This window comes from Neofelis nebulosa, chromosome 5 (genome assembly GCF_028018385.1).
Source record: "Neofelis nebulosa isolate mNeoNeb1 chromosome 5, mNeoNeb1.pri, whole genome shotgun sequence".
NCBI lineage: Eukaryota > Metazoa > Chordata > Mammalia > Carnivora > Felidae > Neofelis > Neofelis nebulosa.
Window position 1 is genome coordinate 84,443,371 of NC_080786.1, and position 12,252 is coordinate 84,455,622.

The following is a 12,252-nucleotide window of genomic DNA, read 5'->3' on the forward strand; positions in this document are numbered from 1 at the left end:
CTAGCCCTGACATCTTTAGAGGGAACTGAAGGGAAAATGCTCCCCATTTACAACACCCTGACTCAGCCTAGTAACCAATCATCATGTTCTCCTCTGCACATTATGAGTCTTTGACAACATGTGACAAAGGAAAAAACTACATCTGTAATTATAACAAAGATGAAAACTATGGAAATCATCAGGAGCATCTGAATTCAAAACACCAATGAATGTAAATTATGATATTTGCATAGAAATATGGTAACCCTACAGATATTGGTTAAAATTCAGAAGTAGATGAATAATGAATAAAATGCCAGTTTTAAATTATAAAATAAAAGTGCAATTACTCTTACCTTTTTGGAAAAATCTCACCCTTAGACGTGCTTAATAAGAGATGGGGAACTGGAAATAGTTCTGAGTGCCAAGGACTTTCAGTCAGTACATCACGTCCCCCCTCTTTTTTTTTAATGTTAAGAAATGACTACCTAATCAGTATCTGTGATAATGATCTGTAATCTTACCAGTGTGAGATTGATGATAAATACCAAGTACTGATTTTTTAATAACATGGAAAATAAATATACAGCACATTTTCAGGTAGGAGTCTTCTTAGTCGTCCTTAATGCGAAGTCCTTACGGTCCAGCTATAGTAATACAATTCAAGTAAAAATGTTTAAGGTGTCATTTTAATGCAAATAAGCTAGCTGCACACTTATAAACTATTGGTGCCCAAAGCTCATTTTTATCTAAGGCTCAAATAGTAAGAATGTTTGATATAATTGAGTTCTTGTCTAATTACATAAAGACTAATTTAGAACCTCATTTATTTGGAGAGTCTCTAGCACAGCAAATCCATTTAAAATGACACATAAGAGGAGGTAATTAAAAATTAAAGTTGAAATCAAGATGAAAAAGGCAAGATTGAAGCTGGTTTCCAAGGCTTTGATTAGTTGTGGAGGGCAGTTGAATGGGGGAGGGGTTTAAAAGGCTTTGAAAGATTCAGACAAAGGAAGAGGAGGAGGGGGAGGGCACACAGCTCCCTGAGGCACCAGAGCTTTGTAAAATTTTTCCAATATATATCCAGTTATGAAGTGGATCACATGCAACCAGGAAAGGTGACGTTATTGAGCATGGATGAATATTGAGGATTCCCAGGCACTGGATCTGTTCCCCAAGTTTCCTGTCCTGGAAAGGAATGCTCCTTGCTAATAAGGGGAGGACACAGCATCCAGATAAGCAGGGCAGCTTACATGTGGCACCTGCCTGTAGCATGCTCTTCTGTACAGCAAGCTCTCGGAGCTGCTTCAGCAATAATACACACACATAATCAAAATGGTCTGATCATGTATTTTATAGTTTGCAAAGGGCTTTTACATATATAATCTCACTTCCTCCTCACACCAACTCAGGAAAGAACAAGTACTTTCACTAAGCCTGTTTCACAAGTGGAGAAATTGAGGTCCTGAAAGGTTAGGTAACACATCTGAGGTGTAACACATCCAAGGTGCTAGGACTAGAGGTCAAACCCCTTGACTCCAAATCCCAAACTGCATCATTACCTGTTGGTTGACACTTGATTTTTTTTTTTAATTTTTAATTTTATTTTATTAAAAAAATTTTTTATTACATTTCTTTATTTTTGAGAGGCAGAGAGAGACAGAACATGAGCGGGGGAGGGGCAGAGAGAGAGGGAGACACAGAATCCGAAGTAGGCTCCAGGCTCTGAGCTGTCAGCCCAGAGCCCGACGCGGGGCTCAAACCCACGAACCATGAGATCATGACCTGAGCCAAAGTTGGACACTCAACTGACTGAGCCACCCAGGCACTCCTTTAGTTTTATTTTAAAGACAGAGAGGGGTGCCTGGTGGCTTAGTAGGTTAAGCATCTGACCCTTGATTTTGTCTCAGGTCATGATCGAGCCCATAACGTTGGGATCATGACCTGAGCCAAAATCAAGAGTTAGATGCTCAACTGACTGAGCCACCCAAACGGCCTGACACTTATTTTTATTTCTAACATTCTTACTAGATCTTTCTTTCTCTTTTCTCCTCCTTCATTTTCCTTTTACCAACCATACTCTCCGTTTCTTTCATTTTCCTCCCTTCCCTTGCCATTTTCTTGCTCATTTCCTCCCATTCCTATTTGTGCCTTGACTCTGCCAGCAATCTCAGAGGCTGCAGCTCAGCCAACCAGACATTCTCACATCTGAACAGTCTGGTGGTGCACTCAGAAAGGCAGAAAGCTTTTCTGTGTCTGAGATTGTTTCCACTGCTGCAAGATCATTGCCCCCTGATAACCAGAGTGGAACTGGGAGGCGGTACCTCAGCTATCACCTGTATTGTGGTTATAAGACTCACTGCTATCCTCTCCTCTTGCTGCATTAGAGTATTTATCTATCTATATCTATATCTATATCTATATCTATATCTATACAAAAGTTAACAGCCCAGCAGAAGTTGCCTTATCAAAATTTTGTTGTCATTCTGGGTCATTTAGGTTGATGCATTGTTAGAAACGCTCACTAAAAGTCAGCCAGAAAAGTCAGCACAGTGTCCTCTGTGAGACTGTACTTTGACTCCCACCAATAGGAATATCTACTTCCACTTGTCAGCTACCACATCTTTATGGAATCTCTACCACATGCAGGAATTCAGGATGCAGCGGGTGGCAAGCTGGAAATGATCTCTTCCCTTGTGGAGCTGACAGTCCAGCAGGAACAGGAATGACACACGTTGCCTAAGTGTAATGAGTGCTAGGAGGAATTGTTAGCTGAGCAAATTCAGGGAAACTCACCTAATACCAGGACCTTGAATTAGCAGACAGAGACAATGAGCTCAGGACAAGATGGTTGCATTTTTTACCCAAGCATATCTGCAGGATGCGACACGACCATGGCTCCTCCCCATGTCTCCTGGTCCCTTCCTGCAGAGTTGTTCCAGGGGGACTAGGATAGGTATGACACATCAGGACAGGGGAAAGGAGCCATGTGAATTTTGCAGTGTGTAGCCTACTCAGCTACCTCACATTACCCATTGTTTGTACCTATTAAGATGGTTATTCAGGCTGTAATATTCATAAAACTCACAAGTTTAAAAGGAATGCCCTGTGAAGTCGGCCTTTTTAATGAGATCCCACCATACATAAATTATTGAGTTCTTGGTAAATAAAACACAAGGCTGTGATGGAACTTGCTGTGTGCACATCTCCTCACAGCCATCCTGTAACGAGATGTCCAGGAAAAGAAAGGGCCGCCAAGTACAAAGCCAGATACACACTTACTGTTGTCCTCAGCAACACGACATCTGCCTCTTGCAAGGAACACGGGACGCAGTTTGCCCACACGTGCCAAGCAGGTCTCCAGTAAAACACCAAGGGGAGGATCCCAAATGAGAAGATGGATCCAGCAAGACAGAGGGTTTTCCGGCAGCCTTGAGTCCGGTAGCCAAATAGCTCCTGGGGAAGAACCAAAGTGAGCCCAAATATTGGTTACGCACAATAAACAGCAAATGAACCAATTGGGATTTTGGTATAAAACTGGGGCAGAGACTGAAGTAGTTGAGGAGAGACTGAGAACATGGAGAAGGATCTCTGACAAAGGAACACAGGATCCCAAGCCTCCAGGAAGTCGCCATCAAACTGTGAAACTCCCTTTCTATAAGTTGACCACCTGACTACCCTGTGTCACGCACAATGCTAGATGATATGTTATCTTGTTTAAGTCTTGCCAGCGGCCCCTGAATGGGATAAGATTACCCTCATTCATAAACGATGAGGCTGAGCTCAGAAAGACCTGGCCAAGGCCACCGAGCTAGGAAGTTCTGCTTCCAAGATTCAAACCCAGGTCTGATCCACAGCCTTGACAGGCATGACCATGAGCCTTGTGACAGGAGGACCAGATGACCGCAGCAACAGATGATTCCCTTGGCTGGGACCAGCAACTCCATGGGCAGGACAGAAACGAGCCTTGAGTATAGTGTCGGGATGTGATCAAAGTGTTTGACCCACAAGAGGAGGAATAACTAAGTGTCAAGTGGCTGTCAGGTGTTTAGGGTGGAGCTGTGCATTACCACCCTCCTCTCTTGTTCAGCAGCAAAAAGAATTTTACAGAGTCGGGGAAAATCCATAGAAACAACATGGGTTATTGAGCTCTTGCCATGAGCTGGGAGGGGATATGAGGCCCCAGATGATACAAATATGAACAAGAGTCTTATACCTCTAATAAAGTTATAATCTGGACAAACTTCCTCCTTTCAAGTAGAGCCTGGGACAGAATGGAAAACCAACCATCTGAAGTTTACGGCCTCAGTCCCACAGTTACATCACACAAAGTCATAGGTATACTTTGCGCTGATTATGATGGCCAAAAGTGTCGAGCATCTTGGTTAGCAGCACATTCTCTGGACCAAGGCACGTTGGATTCAAGGCCTAACTCTGCCACTTAGTCGGTGTGACCTTGAGCAAGTTATTTAACCTCTCTCTTCCTCAGTTTGCCATCCGTAAGATGGGGGCGGTGATCATACCCACTTCCCAGGGCTGTGGTGAAAATTAAATGGGTTACTAGGGGTAAGTGCATTTACCGCTGCTGCTGCTTATGCTGCTGCTGCTACCATCTGACCATCTGCCCAGAAGTAGACCCGAAATTCTACCCCTTAGTCTATTGGCATTTAGATCTAAGGATTCCTAGTGTCAATGGCTCTGCCCCTGCTCGGATTGCCTGTTAGGATAACAAGGATGCTGGAACTTGCAACTTTAAATCAGCCATCTTCTCTGACTCACCTGATAGAGATTGCATTATCAGAAAAGATTGCATTATCAGGTCGTTGGCTGAAAGCTGCTTTCATGTGTAATTTTCGGGTGCCTTCCTCTTATTAGCAAGCAGTGAATGCAGGTGCTGGCTGACTGCCTTAGGTATTGTCCACACTTGGCATGCCTTTGATGAAACATTCACATTAACTCAGAAACATAAGCTCTTGGCTGATTTTGTAAACTAGAATGTCTATCTTGAAATGAATCCTCTTTTGTCCCAAACTCCAGCTTTTGCTCTCCAACTGCCAAATCTGGAATCGTTCTGTCCCCTCATGATTCCTGAAGCAATGCTTCTTTGAGCTCACACTGAGCAGGATCCCAATCCTAAATCCCATACCTGTCCTAAGTCCATCCCATCTAATTTTCCCATGTACTTTTTTATGTTCCTATACTTTGGAATAGGTCAACTTTCTAATCAATGACCCAGAAATTGTATCATATTTTATGAAGGCTATATTTAAAAGCTTCTTTATATTGTCAGTCAATTGAGCTACCCCCTCCATGTAATATGTCTGAGTTATGGCAATTCTAGAAGCACAAATCTCCCTGTTAGCATGCATTCTTTTACAGGCTATGCAATGAGAGCCCTCTATAGTTTCCAAAGTAAATTCATGTTCATTATCATAATAATGTAAGCAGGAATTATTATCTTTAATTTCCAGCTAAGAAAACTGAAGTTTAAAGTTATTATATGTAATAGATATTATTAGCAACTATTATTGGTAACAATAGCAGCAGCTAATATTTTTTGAGTACTTCAAAGTCCTTCACGGGGCGCCTGGGTGGCGCAGTCGGTTAAGCGGCCGACTTCAGCCAGGTCACGATCTCGCGGTCCGTGAGTTCGAGCCCCGCGTCGGGCTCTGGGCTGATGGCTCGGAGCCTGGAGCCTGTTTCCGACTCTGTGTCTCCCTCTCTCTCTGCCCCTCCCCCGTTCATGCTCTGTCTCTCTCTGTCCCAGAAATAAATAAAAAACGTTGAAAAAAAAAAAATTCAAAGTCCTTCACAAAGCACTTTCCACCTACTCTCCCATTTAGTTGAAAAAGAAGACAAAATAAGTTTCTCAAAGCGGTAAAGTTCATCAGTAACTCAAAACTAGACCTCCAGTCTAGACCTTTGCAGCATGGGAGGATAATGTAAGTTGGTCATTGCCATTCTAAGGACCTTTTTCACTCTGTCTTGAATTTCAGTTCAATTTAAATAAATAAATTTTAAGGGTCCACCAAAGAGCAGACATGTGCTACACACAGAGATGAATAAGACAATGACTCTACGGGCACCTGGGTGGTTCAGTCAGTTAAGCAACTGACTTCAGCTCAGGTAATGATCTCACGGTTCATGGGTTCGAGCCCCACATCGGGCTCTGCGCTGACAGCTCAGAGTCTGGAGCCTGCTTCTGATTCTGTGTGTCTCTCTCTCTGCCCCTCCCCCACTTGTGCTTTGTCTCTCTCTCTCAAAAATAAATAAAATGTAAAAAAAAAAAAGTAAAAAAAAAAAAAAAGACAATGATTCTACTACCAAGGAGGTCATTAGCTTAATGGGAAGAGAGTCACATAAATGATAAGAACAAACAAGGTTAGAGCAATAAAAGGGTTATATAGAGGGATGACTATATAAATTGTCCTCCGAATTGGGTGCTATTAATAAGAACGCTGGAACAACAGAACAGAAGTAGACAGTCAGGCCAGGTGAATATCCCCTAGTTATACCAGAGTGTTGCTTTATTTTTATTTTTTCACTTGAGAGAGAGAGCGTGCAAGCAGGAAAAAGTGGTAGAGGGAGAGAGAGAAAGAGAGAGAGAGAGAGAGAGAGAGAGAGAGAATCCAAAGGAAGTTCCATACTGTCAGCACAGAGCCCAATATGGGGTTCAATCCCATGACCCTGGAATCATGACATGAGCGGAAATCAGGAGTTGGATGCTCAACTGACTGAGCCACCCAGGTACCCCCAGAGCATTGCTTTAAAAGCTTACCTGCTCTCAGTTCTGTGGACACTACAACATCAGTTCATAGCTCATGGCCAATAATCCATTGGTAGTAGAAAGGCTGGAATAATGTGGACACGGAGTGTTCAATTATTGTTTACTAAAGTGAGTTGAAGGGTGGGAGGGAGGGGTGGGTGGGTGATGGGTATTGAGGAGGGCACCTTTTGGGATGAGCACTGGGTGTTGTATGGAAACCAATTTGACAATAAATTCATATATTGAAAAAAAATAAAGTGAGTTGAATTGTACTGACTTGAGTTGTACTGACTGCAAATTACATTAAAGGGACATTAACAGATACTGGCTTTAAAAATGCAAAAATTAGCATGGTATTGTTTTTTATGATCCCGTAGTGGTTTATTTCCTATGCCATGGAGTGCCTTCCATGTCCCTGAAAATGCTTGAGGGAACCATCCCTGCCACTCTGCACTCCCCCCACCCTTACCTCCCACAAAGGGAATCAATCAGCCAAAAAAAAAAAGAATATTGAGAAAATGTCAAAAGACTATTACACTCATGGCAGTCAAGATGCATTATGAAATAGCACATTGTCCCTTTCTTCCTCTCCCTTTCTACCCACAGATTCTTCTGTTCTCTCTGTCCCTGAAGATCTAGGTCTTTTGCATTCCTACGGACTTAAACTTTGGCTTCCAAGTGTCCAGATCTTCTTCCCTGCAGAACCCCTATACTCAAAAAGTCAAACTTATGCTCCCCAAAGCAATGATTTCAACTACCTTAGCCAACAGAACCCCTTAAAAATCTATAGACCCTGTCCCCAGAAAAATACACACAGATGCAGATAAATAATCTTCTCCAAATAGATTCAGGGAGTTCCCACAGTCTGGATAAAACCTGACCTACAAGGTTTATAAGGCTGAATCAAGACTGATCTTTCCAGAGGTTATACTCTGTACTTGTACTTAGGGTTTGACACTAGGTGAGCACTTAATGATTGTAGAGATGTGAAGACAATACTCCTGGAAATGCACACGAGAAGGTGATGAGAGCAGGACATTGGCTGACTTCAAGAAGCCTTGTAGGGTAATGTCATCATCTGGGGGCTCACCAGGTCCTGAGAGTGGCTCTAAGCCCTCTAGTCCTAGAGACTGCTAGCAGAACACCTCTCTCCAGGAAGATTCAAGTTCACCAGGTCCCAGAAATTGGTCAGAATGGGAGAATGAGATGTATGTGACAGTCACACGACGAGATGAATATATGGGTAGGTATTAAGTCTTTGTTCTCTTCCCAACACCACCATTTTCAGTGTGATTGTCCTGCCAGGGGAGCCGTATGCCAGCATAGTGCTTAAAACGGGCTAAGGACTCTTCTCTGACCATCTCCCACCCTGACTGACATGCCTTCTTTGGACATATTAATTAATTCAATCAAATTACACTCAAATCCCATTAGCCTGGGAGCCATTTATTCTCTGTAAGACAATTTTGCATTTCTTTACTGGCTTCATTAAATATTTGAAAGTGTAAGTGATTTTTTTTTATCTCCCTTAAGATAAACTTTTTCCCTTATTTCCAAATTTGGGATGTGAAGAGAATGTTTCACTGTAATTTTCATGCAACTACAACAAACTATGCTACATGAATGCAATTTACATCACTGCTTATCCCAACCACCAACCCTACCCTATTCCAGTTTTCACCTCAGTAGTTTCTTGCTTGACACCCTTTCATGCACAAGAATGACTTTCCCAGGCTCCCCTAAGTTCATTTGACTTCTAGATTGAAGCGAGGTTCTCTCAACCTGAATTGACCTAATCTGGAAATCTTAAACTGGAGGCTCAAGAAGAATGGCCTGTCGACAGATTTCTCACCAGCCTGGTAAGCATTTCTTAAAACTTTATGTTAGTCCCCCAGTCACTTTCACATAAAAATTCTGACTTCTATCTTTTCTTTAAAATAAATCAGAAATTGGGGCGCCTGGGTGGCTCAGTCAGTTAAGTGACCAACTTCAGCTAAGGTCATGATCTCACGGTCTGTGGGTTCGAGCCCCGCATCAGGCTCTGTGCTGATAGCTCAGAGCGTGGAGCCTGCTTCAGATTCTGTGTCTCCCTCTCTCTCTGCCCCTCCCCTGCTCCTGCTCTTTCTTTCCTTCAAAAATAAACAAACATTAAAAAAAATTTTTTTTAATAAATCAGAAATTGTGACAGCACTGTACCCACATTGTACCCAGCACTGGAAGAATCAGCTGGAGAGCACCAAATAACCCAGGAACTATCCCAACACCATCCAGTGGGAGACAGGGTAAGGCACTGCAGTACATTCATACAATGGGATCTTACACAGCACTTCAGACAAATCAACTCCAGCAACACCCCACAGTATGGCTGACTCCCAGTGACATAACTAGGAAGTGACAAAAGTCAGTGCAAACAACTACATCAGTAAAAAGAACATTTTTAAAAAGTTAAAAGCAATAAAACTCAAATGTATTTTTGGGATACACTTAGATAAAAGAAAGTTACATCAAAAGGGAAGTGAGGAATTGATGAAGACATGATATAGGACAATGGTTACCCCTACTGAGGCAAGGTGGGGCCACATTGTGCAATGTAGACTATCATCAAGGTCCTAGCTTTGTTGGGGTGATGGTGTCATCACGTTATTATAAAGAACCGATGGAAAGGCTGAGATAACACAACACAACATAGACAAGTAATGAGAGGGTCTTGGACCATGGTCCCTGCCATGTTTTCTCCTTTCCCCAACACTGAGACCATATGTCAGATTCACTTCTCATTTCCTACTGGGCCTGCTCGTCTGAGCTATAACCTCACCCTGTAGGCCGGTGATTCTCAACTAGGAGTGATTCTGTCCCCAGGTGACATTTAGCAATAGCTGGAGAGCTTTTTGGTCACTCTCAACTGAGTGAGAGGTGCTACTGACATAGCTTCTGGGCCCAGGAATATTCCAGGAATATTGTTAAATATCCCATAACGCAGTTGACATCCTACAGTGCAGAGGACACCGTTGCCCCTCAACCTCCACAACAAAAACTTTTCTGGCCTCAAACAATGCTGAGGTTGATAAACCACATAGGTATTTGAGTCCCCCCCACCTAACTAACCTAAGCAGGTCTCTAGGTCCCAGTACCTACCATGTCCTCCTCAGTACCCGGAGGAGAGCTAGAGGATTTTGATACTGAAATCGATGGTAAAGAAGGATTTGCACTTCATGCCAAGTGGTCACTCAAGACCCATAATGGACTCAGCAGCCCATTTGCAGATGAGGAAACTGAGGTGCTAAGAGAGAATGCAAATTGCCCTTGTGGTCGGCACCTGCCACCCTCCCCAAACAGAACCACTCTCCCGCCACCTCATTCTGTGCTGCCATGCCAGCCACAGTCACAGAGCCCTTTCCTGCCTCGGGGTCTTCCCATGGCTGGGTACCCCTCATCTGTTTAAGCCTCCTTTAAGTGTGTCCATCTCAGAGGGGCAGTAGCTAATGTCCTATATAATGATAAGCCCCTGATCTCACCCACCCTTTATATTTTTTTTTTACCATTTTCACAATGTGTACTTGGAATTTTTTGCTTGCTTCTCTAACTCCCTCCTTTCCAGCTCCCACAAGATTTTGAGTTCTATCAGTTTAGGATCCTTTCCAGTTTGTCTCCTCCAGTATGGTTTACCCAGCATCTGGCACATTATCTGCATGTAGTAGGCACTCAGTAAATACATGCTAAATGGATGAATAAGTGAGTGATTGTGCTAAAGGAAGAGAAGGAAGGAAGGAAGGAAGGAAGGAAGGAAGGAAGGAAGGAAGGAAGGAAGGAAGGAAGGAAGGAGGAAGGAGGAGGAAGGAAGGGAGGTCTGGAAGGTAATGAACCCTTACTCTTCTTGTTCCTAGCCCAAGTTTAACTGTAGCCTCTTCTCTGACCCTTTAAAAATTAAACCATTGGGCGCCTGGGTGGCGCAGTCGGTTAAGCATCCGACTTCAGCCAGGTCACGATCTCACGGTCCGTGAGTTCAAGCCCCGCGTCAGGCTCTGGGCTGATGGCTCGGAGCCTGGAGCCTGTTTCCGATTCTGTGTCTCCCTCTCTCTCTGCCCCTCCCCCATTCATGCTCTGTCTCTCTCTGTCCCAAAAATAAATAAAAAACGTTGAAAAAAAATTTTTTTTTAAAAATTAAAAAAAATAAAAAAATAAAAATTAAACCATTCCATGGTGGGGGGCATAGAGGGGAGAGGAGGAATCATAAACAACCCCAAGATACTGCCCTGCCTTTTGTCATTAGGAAATGTTAACTAGTTTCACTTGCATTACACTCACATCAATCTCTAAGGCTGGCTTTCTTAAACAAGTGCTTTCAGGGGAAGCTGGGTGGCTTAGTCCCTTAAGCACCCAACTTCCGAGGCTCAGGTCATGATCTCAAGGTTTGTGAGTTTGAGCCCCTCATTGGGCTCTGTGCTGACAGCTGGGAACCTGGAACCTGCTTCGGATTCTGTGTCTCCATCTCTCTCTCTGCTCCTCCCCTGCTCATTTCTCTCTCTCTCTCTCTCTCTCAAAAATAAATAAACATTAAAAAAATAAAATAAACAAGTGCTTTCATTTTTCTTTTTCCATCTTTTTGTCTGTCTCTGGGGGTTGAAAAGATGCTAAAGATAAGACTGAGTTTTACAGACTCCTCACCTTCCACAGAGGCAAACCAACATCTTGGGGTGTGAACAACAAACTGATTTGGGCATCTGCTGCCCAGGCTCCTGCTCTGGACCAAAAGGTGTGTGCACAATTACCTGTGAGTGAGCTATGATAATTTCACAGGTTTGGAAATTACTTTACAAAAAAAATTATTTTTGAAATAGATAAAGAGATATCACTATACTAACTTAAAAATGACTTTAGAAATAAAGAAAGATATCACTACTTAAGAGCTGAGTCACATTTTCCATTAACAATGTTGACATCCATTGAGTCATGGCAAGCGTGAGCCTTGAGGGGACCCTTTGGGGATCTAAGTGACCTGGCTGCCATTCACTGTCCTCTGACAGAAGCTGGAATGTCAATTTCATTCCCAGCTCTGGAATCTCACTTCTCTCTCATTCCTAGTTTTGGAATGTCATCTCTCTTGCCAATGACTCCCAGTTCTCTTGCCAAAGCATTACCTCACACAACTGCTATGGCAAACAGTGGAATGACTCCTGTGTTAGGTGTCAGGCCCCAGAATGGAGGAACTCATCATAGAAATGTTTAGCTGCTACCTCCCAGCATAAAGCCTTCGAGTGTCTTTGCTCAAGTTCAACTCAAATTGCCTACCATGTCTAAGGTCATGGGTAAAGTAGGCCTGCTGAGTATAAATTCCCCACCATCCAGGGGCTGACAAGGGAGATAATGAATTAAATCAATTAATAATTAATTAATTAAAATATACCTCTGAGCAGAAAACAGTAAGCACCATCTGAAAAACACTGGGAGAAAAATGCCATGAGGTTCAAGTGGTAAGGCGATCCCACTAAGATGATAATTAAGAAGTC

The 12,252-nt window shown here is 43.0% G+C and overlaps 1 protein-coding gene across 4 annotated transcripts in view; it reads right to left on the reverse strand.

The window, feature by feature from the left end:
- Positions 1-12,252, reverse strand: part of LOC131512343 (probable cation-transporting ATPase 13A4) — a 155,598-nt gene that overhangs the window by 88,736 nt on the left and 54,610 nt on the right. For 3 of the 4 annotated variants that reach the window (XM_058730867.1, XM_058730868.1, XM_058730866.1), the window contains one exon: positions 3,262-3,435. In XM_058730867.1, the coding sequence (XP_058586850.1) occupies positions 3,262-3,435 (174 nt within the window). Of the gene's footprint in view, positions 1-3,261; positions 3,436-12,252 lie in introns of those variants that run through there. The other variant, XM_058730869.1, reaches the window with a different exon arrangement.